General features: G+C 36.6%; 1 protein-coding gene across 3 annotated transcripts in view; it reads right to left on the bottom strand.

Annotated features, from left to right (window-relative positions):
• The window catches only part of RABEP1 (rabaptin, RAB GTPase binding effector protein 1), a 116,820-nt gene that overhangs the window by 54,750 nt on the left and 42,626 nt on the right, over positions 1 to 19,444 (bottom strand). For all 3 annotated transcript variants that reach the window (XM_053569318.1, XM_053569320.1, XM_053569319.1), the window contains exons 3-6: positions 11,558 to 11,761; positions 9,297 to 9,457; positions 5,965 to 6,084; positions 1,616 to 1,751 (exon numbers count right to left, since the gene is read on the bottom strand). In XM_053569318.1, the coding sequence (XP_053425293.1) occupies positions 1,616 to 1,751; positions 5,965 to 6,084; positions 9,297 to 9,457; positions 11,558 to 11,761 (621 nt within the window). The remainder of the gene's footprint in view (positions 1 to 1,615; positions 1,752 to 5,964; positions 6,085 to 9,296; positions 9,458 to 11,557; positions 11,762 to 19,444) is intronic.

The raw sequence follows: 19,444 nt of genomic DNA, 5'->3' as shown, positions 1-19,444 counted from the left end.
AGCCACCCAAGTTAAAAACTTAAGACCCATACTTCTGACTTTTCCTCATCCCAACACAATTCAACTATGACAGAAACCTACTAATTCTGCCTCCTTTGCAGTATGAAACATCTATCTTCAGATGTCTGCCTTGGATCAGCCTTTATAACAACTACAATAGCCCCTTTTTAATCCTTCCTGCCCTCAGTCTTGCCCTCTATATTCTATTCTCCACATTGCTATTAGACTCAACTTTATAAAAATGTAAAACTGATATCACTGTCCAGCCAGATATGAAAGGGCATATATTGCAAAATCCCATTCACCTGAAAGTCCAGAACAGGCAAGTCTATAGAGACAGAAAGTAGATTAGTGGTTGCCAAGGGCTAGAGAAGAGATAGGGAGTGACTTGCAAATGGGTACAGGATTTCTTTTGGAGGTAATGAAAACATTTTGAAATTAGTGATAATGGACTACACGGTGGCTCATGCCTGTAATCCCAGCATTCTGGGAGGCCAAGGCGGGTAGATTGCCTGAGCTCATGGGTTCAACACCAGCTTGAGCCAGAGCCAGAGCAAGACCTCATTTCTATAAATAGCTGGGCATTGTGGCAGGTGCCTGTAGTCCCAGCTACTTGGAAAGCTGAGGCAAGAGGATTGCTTAAGCCCAGGAGTTTGAAGTTGTTGTGAGTTGTGATGCCACAGCACTCTACTGAGAGCAACAAAGTGAGACTCTGTCTCAAAAAAAAAAAAAAAAAAAGATAATGGGGTACAATTTTGTGACTATATTAAAAAACACTGAATTATATACTTCAAGAGTGAATTTCATGGTATGTGAATTACAGCTCAATAATTTACTGTATTAATAAAATAGCATAAGTGATATATTAACAAAATAGCACATTACCATATGCTTATTATGATTACATAAGTAGTATATTATTTACTTACTATACAAGTTTGATTTTGGTAACTGTTTTATAATATAACCAGTTTCTCTTGTAATCTTATGTATTTTATGTATTAAAAACATTATTCTGAGGGAGTGCCAAAGGAATCCATGACACAAAAAGGTTAAGAATCCCAGGTATATTGAAATCACTAGAAAGAACTAAAGATAAAAGTATATTTTTATTTTCATGGGGGAAAAAGTAAGCCTTCTTCCCCTGTCTGTAGAAAAATAATTCTGTGCATCTCTGCTACCAGACTGGTGACACCAAAACTGTCCCTTAAAAACAGGAATGCTTCTTAAGGCCTCAGAATACATTACTTGTTTGCCCTCTCTTTTCCATTCTCACCTTTACTAATATACTTCCATCAAAATAGGTATGGGGAAAAAAAGTAGTTTAAACAAAACTGGTTAAATACCTCTATTATCTTTCTGCCCAGAGCTTATGCTTTTTTAGTGATTACTGAGGTTATGCAGACAAGAGAAGCCATTAATCCAAGTTCCTTTAAGAGTCGTCACAATTCCAGCTCTTCATGAGAATATTCAAACCAACTACAAAGCTTAAATTGAATCACCAACACACCACATTGGTACTTTAGGATTTGTTATCACTAATAGTCAATATCAATTTTATTTACATAGTTTTTTTTAGAGACTAAGATAAAATATATACAGAACATACATTTACCTTCATGCAATTCTTTTCGCAGTTTCTCAGCATCTTCCTGTAGAACAGATTTCTGAGTATTCAAAACAGCTACATACATTTCTAGATCAGTCCTACAAGATTTTTCAGCTTCCAAATAATGATTCAATTCTTTAACCTGAAAGAAGATCCAATTCTATTAAATTGAAATTTACAACATTTTCCATCTTAGGTATTATGGTAAACTCTGGCTACACCTTGACAGTTTTTATATTTACTTTAACATAAACTTATATCTACAAAAATTAACATTTGTAACTTTTAATTATAAACAAACATATACTTACTATAGAAATCTAGGAAAATAACACAATAGTAGATGCTACCCATAATCATACCATCAGAGTAAATACACAACTGAGATTATAGATGATTGTTTTGCACCTTTTCAAAAAGGTAGTTGCAATTTGCACTACCAGAGCAACATATGCATATGTTCAGGTACATTTTGCTTTTTTAAAACAGTAGTTAATGTCTAAGGATAAAATTATACCATATTCTCATAAGTTCACTTTTCTTTGATTTTTGGCAAAGTAATTCCAAATGCCTTAAATTTATACAAAGGAGATATTTTCAAAGATCGTATGTTCAAGGGAGTAAAGAAGAGGAAGTCATGATGGAAAAAATAGTCTCACACTGTAATGACACAAACTCGAAGGCAAGTAAAATAGACAATATTATATATTTTTTAAATAACATCTTTTTAAAAAATGCTTTCTGTTGAATAACTATAATACTCAAAATATTAACAATACAGCCTAATATTTAAAAGTTATAACCAAAATATAATATAATCTTGCCCCAGAACACCTAGGATTATGTCACTAATTTACCCTATTTTATATCATAAATTGTCCCTCCTATATACTAACCTGTAAGTTAACTTTCAACTTTTTCAACTGGTTATGTCTAATTTCACATCGAAGCCCATGCCTTTTATCTAAACTGCTTCAAACCGCAAATAGCTGGCTTACCTATTTTCAATTATCTTTACTCCCATACCATCATAAAATACTAGTCAGCAACTAAAATGAATATTTAAGCCACCATTTGAACTTCACTGAAAGCTGTCAGCAAACCACAAGAGATTAACCAAGAAGGGCCAGATGCTGACTATTGTGAGGCACGTTCCCTAACACCTGAAGAGGGCGGTTATTCAGCTGATGGTAATACAGTCAATAGGGCAGACATAAAATGGTGGTACATAACCACTAATGCTGCCAGCTATTACTGTAATAAACATGACTTAATTAATAATGAATTTCTAATAGGGTTTTGCATACTCCAATAGTGGGTGAATGTGCCAAATTTATTCTAAAAGACTTACAAATTTCGTTAGTATAAAATGGCATCCCACTGTGACTTGCATTTCCTTAATTTCTAGTGTGGATGAACATCATTTCACATTCCTTGTCTATTTTGTTTCCTCTTTTATGAACTGATCACTCACATACTTCACCTGTTTTTCTATTGAACCACTTGTCCCTTATAGACTTGGCAATTTTTTATTATTCTGGATATTAATGTTTTGTCAGGTATAATATGAGGTACAGATACCTTCTTACAGTCTACAGCTTCTCTTTTCAACTTTTCCTAGTATCTTGTAACATGGAAGTTTATATTCTAATGTAGTTAAATTTGTCAACTTTTGTTTCACAGTAAATATTTCTGTTTTATTTAAGTAATCTTTTTTTGGGCTGGGTACAATGGATCACGCCTATAATCCTAGCACTCTAGGACAGGTGTCCTCAAACTTTTTAAACAAGGGGTCAATTCACTGTCCCTCAGACCGTGGGAGGGCCAGACTATAGTTTAAAAAAAAAAAACTATGAACAAATTCCTATGCACACTGCACATATCTTATTTTGAAGTAAGAAACAAAACGGGAACAAATACAATTCACACTGCCCCACGTGGCCCATGTGCCGCAGTTTGAGGACCCCTGCTCTAGGAGACTGAGGCAAGTGATTCAGACCAGCCTGAGCAAGAGCGAGACCCCATCTCTACTAAAAATAGAAAAACTGAAGGAAGAGGATCGTTTGAGCCCAAGAGCTTGAGGTTGCTGTGAGCTATGATGCCACAGCAGTCTACCAAGAGCAAAAGAGTGAGGTTCTGTCTCAAAAAAAAAAAAAAAAACTCTTTTGAGTCCCAAGAATACATTCTTTTTGAACATCTACTTGTTTTAAAGATTTACTTTTCACTTAGGCTTTTAATTCACTGAAATAAATTTTTGTAAAGTATGCAGCAGAAAGGTCATTACACTTTATTCTGTAGTTACAACAAATTATTTGAAAAGCATTTTTTGAACAATCCATTCTCCTCACCCCCAACTGAGTTGTAATGTCACCTGTCATATATCAAAATTCCACATATATATGGATTTATTTCTAAGTTTCCTATTGTGTTTTGTTGGTGCATACTACCTTTTTGTTGTTGCGACAGAGTCTTATTCTGTCTCCTGGGCTAGAGTGATGGGGCATCATCATAGCTCACTGCAACCTCAAGCAATCCTCCCACCTCAAGCTAGCACCAACACATCTGGTCAGTACTATCTTACTAGTTTATTTATCTTACTTATTTATTATAGTCTTAATATCTAAAAGATATAGGAAGTCTTCCCACCTTGAAATCTTCAAAATTTTGCTAGGTGTATTTCTAATCCTTCTCCTTATGAAGTCTAGTTCTAGAAGTGAATCAAGTTCTTTATTAAACCCTGTTGATTTTGAGTATAATTCTGAATTTACAGATTAATTTGGGGATACACTGCCTGCTTTATAATGCTCTCTCTATCTTTTCATTCAGGAAAACACAAGCATTCAGGTCTTCATTTATAATGTATTCTATAAAGACCTTGTCCATCTCTGAATACATTCTTAGGAAACTTATGGTTCCTTGCTGTTGTGAATGGGATATTTTTTCCCATTACATTCCTTAAATGGATATTACTGGGGTCTAGAAACATATATATATATGTGTGTGTGTGTGTGTGTGTGTGTGTGTGTGTGTGTGTGTGTTAGTTATCTTGGTGGAACAACTTCCAATTTGTTAAACTTTTACTGTGCCTAATAATCTACTGTGCATTGTCTGGCTTTTTTATATAGAGAATCAAGTCAGTTTCACTGCTTTCTTTCTGGTTGCTATGCCTCATTTTTTAATAAAATTACTGAGCATGAGTCTTCACATAATGTTCCCATCATTAATGCTGAGGCTGCTAAACATTCATCTTTGCTGAAGGTTTGACAAGTAGCCTCTTACTATAAATTTATCATATGTTTTTCTCAATCTAAGATGAATATATTGCCCCTCTCCTACAATTGTTTTATGTGGTATACCATAACGAAGGGTTTTCTGGTGATATACCATCCTTAAACTCTTGAGAATATATCTACATGGTCACGACGCATTTCTGCACCCCCTCCTTTTTTTCCAGCTACAATGTTGAAAATTTCCTTCTACATTTGTGACACAGATCTATAATTTTCTTTGCTTATACTACCTTCCCACGTGTTTGTTCATTTGTAGTGAAGATCTACTAGTCTCAGAAGAGGAACTGAAAAGATTTCTTTTTCTTATGACACAGTTTATAAAACATAAGAATCATCCCTTTCCAGAAGGTTTGAACAATCTCGCCTACAAAATCAACTGAGTCTAATGTCATCTCAGCAGAAAAGATAGGAGAGAGTAAAGTTTTGACACTAGATCCACTTTCTTGAATAATTGCTGACTGAGCCAGACACAGTGGCTTATGCTTAAGATCTCAGAATCTGGAATGGCCTAGGCAAGAGGATCACTTGAACTCAGGAGTTCAAAACCAGCCTGAACAGAACAAGACCCCATCTTTAGTAAAAATAGAAAAATTAGCACCTATAGTCCCAGCTACTCGGGAGTCAGGATTCCTGGAACCTAGGAGGTTAGAGGTTGCTGTGAGCTAAGCTGACACCACAGCACTCTAGCCTGGGCAACAGAGTGAGACTCTCACAAAATAGAAAAATTGCTGACTGGTTTAGCTTTCCTATTTTACCTTTTGGTTAATTATCTTTTTTGGCTAATTATCTTTATTAGAACTTTTTCATTTCATCTATTTTCAAATGTATTGATATGACATTGTTCACAATGTTTGTTATTTTTAAATCTCTATTGATTTGTATTATATTCCCTATTTCACTTCTAATGAATCTTTGAGTCTTTATTTTTTCATTTTTCCTGATTAGTCTGACATCATTTAACACTCTAAATTACAGTTTTTTTTCCTTCTTACTGATTTTAATTTTGTCCACAGCAATAAGGCAGAATCTTGGGTTTTAAGCAAATGGACTATAATGTTTCACAACCTTTGAGGCCTCCAGCTCTTTAATCTTGTCTTCAGCCTCTGTCAGTTTATCTTTCAAAGCTGCAATTTCCTTCTCCATGGGCATCACAACAGACCGAAGTTTTTCAGCATCTTCTTGGGCCTATAGGTTAAAAAGAATTAAATGCTACAACTTATTTATTGGTTTTCTGAGAAACTCCGACTCATCCGTTTGTTGAAAATTAGTATAAGAAGTAATTTCTACCAGACACCATATTAACATTCATAAAATTAAACCACATCTAAATTGTAAATACTACATTGCTTTGAATGTGAAGTCATAATCCAAGCTTTCTCAAGTATTCCATTTAGAATTAAGGAATAAGCAGGAAAATTGATTCACTCTGATAAATTTGATTTTTCAATTAAGAAAGTATCCCATATAGAAAAGAAAATACAAATAATAAATAATTTTTACAATTCCTAGTTACTATGTTAATGAAGCCATGATTTCTTATGAAACCGAAAGGGCTGATGATTATTATAAACACTTGAACTAGAACAATGTTTTCTAAAGTATTAGAAAACAATGTTGCTACAAGAAGACTTCCACCAATTATTTAAAAAGTAGTTTAAATTTTACTTTTAATATCTAAATGAAAGAAAATAGCCTTTAAAATTGTCACCTTATTTTCCAAACTCCATTCTCAAAAACATGGATTAACAAAGAAACTTCCCCAAACTACCAAACTAGTAAAAAAACTAAATTTTCATTTTTTATATATACACACACAGACTAGAGTAACAAAGATAAACTCAAAACCTTGCGAAAATAAAAGTTAATCTAATTTGCTAAATTTAAGTAAGCTCAAGCTTATCCTAAAATGTTCAGGACAGGGAAAATAGGAGGCAAAAGGAGGAGGATGATTTGAAGCCAGGAGTTAAGAGACCAGCCTGGGCAACATAGCAAGACCCCATCTCTAAAAAGAAAAAAAAAATTTTATTAGCCAAGCTTGATGGTACAGCACACCTGTAGTCCCAACTTCTAGGAGGCTGAGGTGGGAAGATCACAGGAGCCCAGGAATTTAAAGCTGCAGTGAACTACAACTGGGCCACTGCTCTCCAAGCTGGGTGACAGAGTGAGACTATGTCTCTCAAAAAAAAAAATAAATAAATAAATAAATACCCACATGCGAAGGGGATCCCCCCACCAAAACACATCTCTCAGGAAGTAAGGGTTCAGATTCCCTTTGTTTTCAGGTCCTTACAAAGTTATTATTTATTCAGTCAAGGCTAGTTTGGGATGCTTATAAAGATTACAATAAAATTCAGCAGGAAAAAAAGGAGGAAGGAAGCAAAGATTTATCACAGATTGAGTTATTTATTAATGTAAAAATGACTTCACAATTTCAATTACTAGACGTCACTGTAAACAAAGCTTTAGAAAAAGCACTTTTTAACATGATTGCAAGAGGGACTTTACCTAACAATTGCAATCAGTGTAACCTGGCTTATTGTACCCTCAATGAATCCCCAACAATAAAAAAAAAAAAAAAGCACTTTTTAAAAGTGACAGAAAGATCATTAAAACCAAGGAAAATCCAAGACACTGTCACAGCCAAGGGGAGCCTAAGGAGACATGACTAAATGCTAGGTGGTATTCTGGATAGGTTCCTGGAACAGAAAAAAGGGACATGAGAGGTAAAAACTAATGCACTCTGAATACAAAAATAGACTTTTACTTAATGATAATGAATTAATATTGGTTTATTAACTGTGACAAATATACCATATAATGTAAAATATTGGCAATAGAGGAAACTGAACCTGAAGTATATGGGAACTCTTTACCATCTTCTCGATTTTTCTGTCAATCAAAAACTGTTGTAAAAAATAATGCTTAATTTAAAGATTAAAATTGTAAGAATATTTAAAAAGTAGAAGATTGGCTTGGGGCCTGTAGCTCAGCGGCTAGGGCCCCAGCCACATATACCAAAGCTGGCGGGTTCAAATCCAGCCCCGGCCTGCCAAACAACAATGACAACTACAACCAAAAATTAGCCAGGCTTTCTGGTAGGCCCCTGTGCTCCCAGCTACTTCGGAGGCAGAGGCAGGAGAATCACTTAAGCCCAAGAGTTAGAGGTTGCTGTGAGCTGTGATGCCACAGCACTCTACCCAGGGTGACAGCTTGCAACAGTCTCAAAAAAAAATAAAATAAAATATAAAAATTTTTACAAAGGAGATTATAGAAATCATGAACACATATACATTTAAAAATGGACCAAAGATTATAATAAATCCACCTGAAAAAAAATCAACTTCTAATTATTATTTTACATAATATATAATTTTATTTTATTTATTTATTTTTAAGACAGAGTCTCACTATGTCACCTCGGTAGAGTACGTGGCGTCACAGCTCACAGCAACCTCAAACTCTAGGCCTCCAGCGATTCTCTTGCCTCAGCCTCCAAGTAGCTGGGACTACAGGTGCCCACCACAGCATCCAGCTATTTTTTGGTTGTAGTTGTCATTGTTGTCTGGCAGGCATGGGCTGGATTCAAACCCACCAGCTCCAGCATATGTGGCTGGCGCCCTAGCCTTTAAGCTACAGGCACTGAGCCATAATGTATAATTTTAAATATATGTATGTATGTATAAAAATAATTTAAAAAGTTCATATAATCAAACTGGCTAAAAAAATTTTTAAATTTTCTCAATGATAGAATGTCTCACTTTATATTTAGTTGCCCATTTTGAGGCATTATGTTCAGGTATAATATGTGGTATATTTATCACATAGGAACCAAGGGACACTGAGAAAGAATGAAAACTAACATCTGTTTTAAAACTTTAGTTTAGACACAATCATTAAGCAACAACATTCATTCCACAAAAATTTCTTAAGCACTACTAGGCACTATTGTAGGCATTTGGAACACACACAAGACTCCTGCCCTAATGGAGCTTACATTCTAGCAAGGAGAAAAAGGCAATACAATAAATACCATAAGTAGGTAAACTTTGTATACTATAAGGAAATACATGTCTTGGAAAGAGAAACAGGATAAGGGAGATCAGCAGAGTAGTGGCAGGTAGGGGAGAGAGGTGGGTAGGTTGTAAATGGGGTGGATGGTCATGAGGTTTTGACATTTCATCAAAGATCTGAAGAAGGTGAGGGAGTTAGCCATGTAATTATGTGGGGAAAGTGAATCCATTATTTATTACTAAATAATTTAGTAATAAATTATTTAAGTCTGTGTATAAATAACTCCTCTAAAAGAAAATACAAAAGTACTTCTATTACCACAATAACATTAAAGCATTTTGCATTTGGATTCAAGTATTTCTACATATGAACACATTTCTTCGTACCTTTTTCATTTCATTTTCTAAATTTTCCTCCTCTTGACCTTCAGACAGCCTTCTTCTTAAATCAGCTATTTCCCTCTCTGCAGATTCTCTATACTGTGCCCACTGCGTTCGCTCCTGCTCCAGCCTAAGGTGGAACTGGTGCTCATAGTCACGAACTGTTTCTATAAAACATCACCACATATTTCACATCAAAGCATTATGAAAAAAAATTTTCTGCCACACTAAAAATTTTAAAGTTATATAAAAAGCTTTTGCCTAATTTCTGGAAAATGGTTAATTCACTTTAAAAAAAGAATCAAAGCTAACATTTCTAGTTCTTAATATGTGTAGAAATAAGAGCTTTAAATGATCAACTCTAATCTTCACAATAAATCTGTACCATGTTTTATGAATGAATAAACCTTAGCAAAGGTTAAACAGTCTGGCCAGTATTTCATAACAGTAAGAAGGAAAGCTAGAATTCAAACATAAGACCACCTCCAAAACCTACAATCTTGGACACTACAGTACGGCTCCCAATGCAAATATAACATATCACCCAATCCAACTGCCTGCAAGTTAGAGAAAAAGGACAATATTTTGGTAATATTCTACTATAACCCAAGATTCCAAATTGAAACAAATTCTATAAAGACTTTATAAAATGGCTTTATCTTTAATATAATCTTAAAACATTATATAACAGACATTGCTAGCTGCCCATTCATTTGCGCTCTTTCTTCCTTGCTTTTAAGACTCCAATTTTATTGAGTAAGTCAATATGCCCAATTTAAAAAAAAAACAAAACACATATTTTCCAGTTACCATGGTAGCTACAGGTGATTACACACCTACTTGGTCAACAAAGTATGAAGGGGATATATGCTGGAGATTTCTAGAAATTTTTTGCTTTTCTGATACAGACTAGAGAAGGAACAACTATTTATAAAAATATCAGACATGAGGCATATAAGAGGTTGAAAAGAGGGTAAAGGAACAGAAGGACTGAAAGAGCTGATGCTGGTAACATCATGGAACCACTGTAACCAGTCCTAGATTACCTATCTCTGGACTTCGTGTTCCATCAGGAAAAAAGAGCTCCTATTTTGGTAGGCCATTTATGGTCAGGTTTGTTACACGAGGCCGAGAGTAATACCTAGGTGATAGCAAAATACTCAGATATAGGGCTAGCTTACCTGCCTTTTTACAACAAACATTAAGGCAAAAAACATACAAATGCAAACACAGGTAGTCATTAATATTTAGAATATTAATTACAGCCAGGCAGGGTGGCTCACACCTATAAATCCTAGCACTTTGGGAAGCTGAGGTAGGAGGACAGCCTCAGGACAGGAGTTTAAGAGCAGCCTGACCAAGAATGAGACCTCATCTCTACTAAAAATTGAAAAATTAGCCAGGTATTATGGTGCACACCTGTAGTCCCAGATACTCAGGAGGCTAAAACAGGAGGATGGCTTGAGCCTAGGAGTTTGAGGTTTGCAGTGAGCTATGACACCACTGCACTCTACCCAAGGCAACAAAATGGGACTCTGTTCATGCCATCATCACCATCATCTCAGAAATGTGGAAGGCAATTAAGAATTAGTACCTAAAAAAGATTAAACTATTTCTAAATTAGTTTAGAAACTAAACTATTCCCCTTCCTTTAGACCAGGAGTCACAAACTGGCAACACATAAGCCTATTCTAGCTCATAGGCCATTCTATTCCACAGACTGCAGTGACAATTTCACATTCAAATTTTTCCTAAAAATCTAAACAATGTGGCAACACTAGCCTGGAAGGGCAATAATGACCTGAAGCTAACCAGTGTGAACAGCCACTTTACCCTTTGCACAGCAGCTGTCTCCAGCCCAGGACATTCTATGCTCAATAACTTTGTTCGTTGACATTACTAGCCTGACTATCACAAATTCACTTGAACTATAATTCCTCATTTAATGTATTATAACACTCTTACTATAATCTCCATTATTAAATCTTTTAAAGATACAGATGATATACTTGTATATCCACTTACAAGACTTGACCTTCTTTTTATCTGACAGCACATCTTGATAATGATAGTACATAAAGCCACAAATGCATACAGATGATATACGCATATACCAATGTATAAGACTTGACTTTCTTTTTATCTTGATACGATAGTACATAAAGCCACAAATGCAACTCAAGATGTATTTTAAGATCCTCTGAAAATATTCCCAATCATCAGCATCAGGTATCTCAGAAAATCATAAATCTGATCTTTGCCTTTACCTTTCATAACAGCCTGAAGTGAAGCTACTTCTTCTCTCCACTGTCTTTTCACTTCATCTATAGCTTCTTGCTTGGTATTCTCAGAGACTGTGGCAATAGCCTTAATATTCTCCATCTCTGCTTGAGCTTCCCACAGCTGTGTCCGAAGGTGCCCCAAATCATCTTGTGCAGCTTGTAACACTGCATTTTGCCTCTTCAGATCCTCTGGGGGAAAAGTAAAAGACTTGCCATTAATGAAGGGTTTATTTTTATCAAGCTGATAGACCAATAAAGATTCAGGCACTAAATTTTTAAAATGTTAACATATAAAACGACACCTTTTTAATAAAGGTGTAATTTAAGGTATGCTGAGTATCACCAATCAATTCTTGCTATCAACAATACAGCAGTTAATGTCATTGTTTTAGAGCTAAATTTAGGTTCTTCCACGCACTGGCTAAATGAATTTGGTCAAGTTGCTTAAGCTCTCTGACCTAAATTTCCCCATCTACAAAATGGAGATTAAAACTGCCACCTCAACCGGGCATGGTGGCTCACACCTGTAATCCTAGCACTCGGGGAGGCCGAGGCAGATGGACTGCCTGAGCTCAGAAGTTCAAGACCAGCCTGAGACAAAATGAGACCCCGTCTTTACAAAAAAACACTGGGCATTATGGCAGGTGCCCGTAGTCCCAGCTACTTGGGAAGCTGAGGCAAGAGAATTGCTTGAGCCCAGGAGTTTGAGGTTGCTGTGAGCTGTGATGCCACAGCACTCTACCAAGGGTGACAAAGTGAGCTTCTGTCTAAAAAGAAAAAAAAAGAAAACATGATTGCCTGAGGGTGTGTTTTTTACTCTAGTTCACCAAACTGATTATATATTAACAGAAGACCTTCTTAAAAATGTTTATAAATCTCTTTTCTTTTTAAATACTGGAAGAAAAAAATATTCTGTTGTCTTACATATTTTTTAGGGTATCCTTCACACCTTCACAAAACATTAAACAGATAAATGCTAAAAACCCCATTATAGAACATACACATGTGACAGAATTTAACTTATACCCCTGAAATAAATTAAAATTTAAGAAAAAAATAAAGCACAGGAAAAAAAGTTAGAAAATCATACTTTTTGTAGTACAGCATTTCAAACATTATGTTTGCCAACAGTAGAAACTATAACATTTACTTATTCCTTTTACTTCTTTATATGTAAGTATAAAGTATAAAGCAAGGTAGCTCATGCCTGTAAACCTAGCATTCAGGGAGGCCAAGGCAGGTGGAGCACCTGAGGTCAGGAGTTCCAGACCAGCCTGAGCTACAGCGAGACCCTTTCTCTAAAAACACGCCCAGTATTGTAGCAAGTGCCTGTACTTCCCAGCTACTCAGAAGGCCAAGGCAAGAGGACTGCTTGATTCCAAGAGTTTGAGGTTGCTGGGAGCTTTATCACCACAGCACTCAACTCCAGGACGACAGAGTGAGACACTGTTCATGTGACTTTATTTGTTGACATTACTATTCTGACTCAAAAAAGTTGGGGTGGGGGGGAATGGTGGCTCACACCTGTAATGCTAGCTCTCTAGGAGGCCAAGGCAGGTGGATAACTTGAGCTCACGAGTTCAAGACCAGTCTGAGCAAAACCAAGACCTGCTAAAAAGCAGAAAAACTGAGGCAAGAGGCTCACTTGAGTCCAAGAGTTGGAGGTTGCTGTGAGCTATGACGCCACGGCAATCTACCCAGAGCAAAAGCTTGAGACTCTGTGTCTCAAAAAAAAAATTTTTTTAAAGATTTTCAAACATACTCAAAAGTTGAGTATAAATAACAATCCTTCATATCTTTGACTAAGATTCACCAGTTACCAAGATTTTGCCAAGTTTATTTCAACTATACTTTTTCTTCACTGAGTATTTTAAAGTAAGTGCCAGAAATATTACATCAACTAACACCTTGCGTGTGCATCTCTAAAACTGTATTTCCTCATATAAACACAGTGCCATTGTCACACAAGACAAAATTAACAATAGCTGATACCTAATACCAAATCTCTGATAAAAAGTTTTTTAAAAGTCTTCCCTGAAGATTTGAATTAGCATCAAAATAAGATTCAAACAACACACTTGGTTGTAACTAAATGCTTTATAAACCATTTTGAACACAGAAACAACTATAAATCATTAATGGATACATATTACCTAGATTCATCAGGGTTTAATGTTTCCCTACCTCGCTTTCAATTCTGTTTCAGCTGTAGGAAATAAAACATTACAAGTACACTACCTTCCTCTGAGGTCACAACTATCAGAAGTTTAGGTTTATCATTTCAGTGCAGATTTTCCACCTTTACACCATAGTGCAAGTTGTACAGTCTTAACGTTATCACACCATAATATTTTTCTGCAATCACTTCTTATCCCTCAACATTATTGTCTGTTAATGTATGAGTGACAATTAAGTTTGCAAACTCATCCCAGATAAAGTGCTACATATCTCACTGCTAAGTATCACTACAGTCACCTTCAAAGTAGGCCCCTTAGAAAGCTACACTCTAATACCAGTGCCCAGTCCACCCTTCAAAGCAATTTTGGAACTCTTTCTCTGTAATAACTATCAGAGCTGTCATCATAGGAGGTCTGACGACTAAGTTCGTGGACTTGCCACCACGCACATATATCAGCAGCACTACTAAACACACGACTCAGTAAGATTTCACCACCTGGTTATACCAGCATCTCACAGCTATGTTCATATCCATGTGTGGTGGTGCGTGAGTGATGGTCATTATGGTTGCAGGTTTCTGTGTGCAATATAATGTTGAAGTTGAAATCCACTTTTCTATGTAAACATTCTCCTTGTTCTGTGCCTATTATCTCCAATCTGTCCCATTTTGATGATGCTATCTTTGTCATCTACCAAATTTCCACATTTCTGAGGGTCTGATTCTGGGAACTTTATTCTGTAAAAATGACCTATTTATTTTCATGCCAAAACTATATATACTAAATTAACACAGTATTACTTATACTACTTTGTTTACTCTTGCTTCAAATATTACATAGTAAATTTAACAAAAGGCCATGACCATCTTGAATAAGGTAGGAAAACTTGCCCTAGAAGATATTAGAAGTTATTATAAGCTTTATGTATCTACTAGCCAGCTCCAGCAACTAGTGGAGTTCCCCATCCATCTGTATGCACTCCACATATATTATTCTGAGACAAGTCTCAGACATAGACACATGCACTGTCTATTGACACTTCAGTCAACAAAATATACAACAGTGGTCTCATAAGGTTATAACAGAACTAAAAACTTCCTATCACTAGGTGTAGTCAAATCTAGCAACACAGTATCTTCCTATGTTTAGACATGTTAAGATATACAAATACTTATCATTAAGTTACAACAGCCTGCAATATTCAGTACAGTAACACGCTGTCCAGATTTGCCGCCTAGGAGAAGAGCACTACATCATATAGCCTAGGTGTGTGGTAGGCTCTACCACCTATGTTTGTGTCAGTATACTCCTACTAGACATCCACACAAGCACAAAATCACCTAATGATGCCTTTCTCAGAATATATCCCCATCATTAAATGATTGCATGACTATTATTTTTTTATTAATAAACTTTATTTTTAAGCAATTTTAGATTCACAGCAAAATTCAGCAGAAAATACAGAGATTTCCCCATATGTCCCATGCTCCCACACACCCACAAACTCCCCAATGACAGACATCCTGCACCACAGTGCTACAATGTTACACCTAATACGCCTTCATTGGCACACTATCATCACCCACTGGCCATAGTTAACATTGGGGTTCATTTTTGGTGGTGCACATTCCATGGATTTGACCCATGTATAATGACACGTTTCCACCACTGTAGTACTGTGTATCAAAAAGCACAGTTTCACTGCCCTAAAGTTCTCTGTGCTCTGTATATTCATCTCTCTTCCTCCTTTCCCTGGCAACCACTGGATCTTTTTATAGTTTTGCCCTTTCCAGAATGTCATATACAGTAGAACCTCTGTAAGTTGATCACTCAAGGGACTCTAACAAACTGGTCAACATACAGAGGTTAGTTCCAACATAAGGAACTAGGCCTACTATACTGATGTGTACATATGCTGCATGTCTATCTATGAAAATTAGGTCAACTTAAGGAGGTGGTCAATGTAGGCAGGTGGTCTAAGGTGGAGATTCTACTGTAGATGGAAAAAAATGATATGTGGCCTTTTCAAATAGTCTTCTTTCACTTAGTAGTACACGTTTAAAGATCCTCCATGTCTATTACTGTTTTGATAGTTCATTTATTTATAACATAGAATATCCAACTGTACAGACACACTGTTTATTTATCCATTTACCTTCTAAAAGACATCTTGGTTGCTTCCAAGTTGTGACAATTAATGAATAAAACTGCTATAAACATCTTTGTGCAGGTTTCTGTGTATACATAGGTTTGCAGGTCATTTAAGTAAATACCAAAGAGCATCACTGCTAAGTTAAATGTAAGAGTGTTAGTCTTGTAAGAAATTACCAAACTCTCAAAGGGAATATATCATTTTGCATTCCCATTAGCAATGAATGAGTATTCCTGTTGTTCAACATCCTCATCAACATTTCCTGTTTTCAATGTTTTGGATTTTTAGACATTCTAATAGGTGTTTGGTAGTATCTCTTTAATTTGCAACTCCCTAAGGACACATGATACTGAACATCTTTTCATAAGTTTACTTGCAATCTGTATATATCCTTTGCTGAGTTGTTTGCCCAGGTCTTTTGCATTTTTTTTTTTTTTTTTGAGACAGAGTCTCACTATGTCACCCTGGTAGAGAGCCATAGAGTCATAGCTCACCTCAAACTCTTGGGCTCGAGCAATCCTCTTGCCTCAACCTCCCAAGTAGCTGGGACTACAGATGCACATACTACACTCAGGTAATTTTTCAATTTTTTTGTCAAGATAGGGTCTCAGTCTTTCTCAGACTGGTCTCAAACTCCTGAGCTCAAGCAATCCACCTGTCATCATCCACCTTGGCCTCCCAGAGTGCTAGGATTACAGGCATGAGCCACCAGGCCCGGCTGGTAGAATGCTTTTTTGGTATCTATTGAAATAATTATATGGTTTTTATGCTTGGTCCTGTTAATGTGATTTACCATGCTTATTGATTTGTGTGTGTAGAATAATTCTTGCATTTCTGGGATAAACCTCACTTCATCATGGTGTATGATCTTTTTAATGTGTTTTAATTTGCTTTGCTAGTGTTTTACTGAGAATTTTTAAATTTATGTTTGCGAGTGATACTGACCTGTAGTTTTAGTGGAAGATTTTAAATTATAGCTTCATTCTCATTATTCATTACTGGTTTATTGAGGTTTTCTACTTCTTCATGGTTTCATCTCAGCAGGTTGTATGTGTCTAAAAATTTGTCAGTTTGTTCTAGGGTTTCTTAAGAGATAGGGTCTCACTATGTTGCCCAGGCTGAACTTGTTGAACACCTGGCCTCAAGCAATCCTCTCACCTCAGCGTCTTAAGTAGCCAAGATTACAGGGATGTGTCACTGCACCAGGATTTTTAGATTTTCCAATTTTTTGATGTATACTAGTTCATAATAGTACTTAATGATTCTTTTATTTCTGTGGTCTCTGTTACCATGCCTCCTTCTTTGTTTCTAATGTTATTTGGATCTTTTCTCCTTTTTTTTTTTTTTCCCAATCTAGCCAGAGGCTTGATTTTATCTTTTCAGGAAACCCACCTTTTTTTTTTGAGACAGAGCCTCAAGCTGTTGCCCTGAGTAGAGTGCTGTAGCATCACAGCTCACAGCAACTTCCAATTCCTGGGCTCAAGCTATTCTCCTGACTCTGCCTCCCAAGCAGCTAGGACTACAGGCACCCACCCCAACGCCTGGCTACTTTTTGGTTGCAGCTGTCATGGTTGTTTGGCGGGCCCGGGCTGGATTAGAACCCACCAGCTCAGGTGTATGTGGCTGGCGCCTTAGCCGCTTGAGCCATAGGCACTGAGCCAAGAAACCCACTTTTTGTTTGTTGATCTTCTGTTTGTTATTTTAAGTCTCAATTTTCATTTATTTCTGCTCTCATCTTTATTCTTTTTCTCCTACTAATTTTGGGTTTGGTTTGTTCTTGCTCTTTTAGTTCCTGAAGGTGCATCATTAGGTTGTTTCTTTGAAGTCTTTCTACTTTTCTGATATGTGTTTATTCCTATAAACTTCCCTGTTAGTGCTGCTTTTACTTTACCCCATAGTTTTTGATATTTTATATTTCTATTTTCACTTACTTCTTAATTCTTCATTGATCCATTGGTTACTCAGGAACACATTATTTACATTTTGTAGATTTCTAAAGTTTCCAAAATTCATTATTGATTTCTAGTTTTAGTCTATTGTCAAAAAATATACTTAATATTTTTATTTTTTTCAATTCAGACTTGTTTTGTGGCCTAAGATATGGTCTATTCTGGAAAATGTTGTGATTCAAAGAATGTGTATTCTGCAGCAGTTGGGTGCAATGTTCTAGAAATGTTAGGCCTATAACTTTAGTGTGTAGTTTAACTCCTACAAGTCTTTGGTGATATTTTGTCTGGATAGTCTGTCCTTTACTGAAAGTGGGGTGCTTAAGCCTCCCATTATCATACTGCTGTTTAGATCTATTAAAGGCTTAAGGCCGGGCGTGGTGGCTCACGCCTGTTATCCCAGCGCTGTGGGAGGCCGAGGCGGGTGGATTGCCTGAGCTCAGAGGTTCAAGACCCATATGAGCAGCAGTGAGCCAGAGTAAGACCCCGTCTCTACCAACAACATCAAAAACAGCCAGCACCGCCAGAGGAAGAAGAAAATCAACAAAAAAAGGAGTACTTCAAACAAAGAAAAATGAACAAGCACACTGAAATTAAAAATTAAAAAAAAAAAAAAATTAAAGGCTTAAGCCTCCCGTTATCGTACTCCCTTTAGATCTATTAAGGTTTGCTTTATATACTGTACTTAGAACTCCAGTGGTGGGTGCATAGATATTTTTAACTGTTATATCCACTTGCTGAACTGACCCCTTTGTCATTATATATAATAACCTCCTTTGACTTTTTTTACAATCTTTGATTTCTGGTCTATTTTATCTGATAAAAGTATAGTTACTCTTGCTCTTTTTTGGTTTCTAATTGCATACCTTTTTCCACCCTTTCAGTCTACATATATCTTTTTAGCTTAAGTGGGTTTCTTGTAGACAGCATATATTGGTTTTCTGTATCCATTCAGCCACTTTATGCCTTTTTTTGTTTTTGTTTTGAGACAGAGTCTCACTTGGTCACCCTCGGTAGAATGCTGTGACATCTTAGCTCACAGCAACCTCAAACTTTTGGCTTCAAGGGATCCTCTTGCCCCAGCCTCCTGAGTAGCTGGAACTAGGGGCCCCGACACAACGCCTGGCTATTTTTTAGACAGGGTCTTGCTCTTGCTCAGGCTGGTCTTGAACTCATGAGCTTAGGCAATCCACCCACCTCAGCCTCCCAAGTGCTGAGATTACAGGTGTGAGCCACCATGTCTGGACCGCCTTTTATGCCTTTTTCTTTTTTGACACAGTCTCACTATGTCACCCTCAGTAGAGTGCCATGGCATCATAGCTCACAGCAACCTCCAACTCTTGGGCTTAAATGATTCTCTTGCCTCAGCCTCCCCAAGTAGCTGGGACTTCAGGCGCCTGACACAACACCCAGCTATTTTTTGTTGTTGTTGCAGTCTGGCCAGGGCCCAGTTAGAACCCACCACCCTTGGTATATGGGGCTAGCGCCCTACTCACTGAGCCACAGGCACCGAGATGACAACTTACTTTAGCTCTCAAAGAATAGAAACATAAAAAAACCTTCTATGAAAAACAAAAAAAAAAACCTTCTATGGGCA

This window comes from Nycticebus coucang, chromosome 18 (genome assembly GCF_027406575.1).
Source record: "Nycticebus coucang isolate mNycCou1 chromosome 18, mNycCou1.pri, whole genome shotgun sequence".
Lineage (NCBI taxonomy): Eukaryota > Metazoa > Chordata > Mammalia > Primates > Lorisidae > Nycticebus > Nycticebus coucang.
The sequence above is the reverse complement of the archived record's forward strand: the minus strand, read 5'-3'. Positions and strand labels throughout refer to the sequence as shown.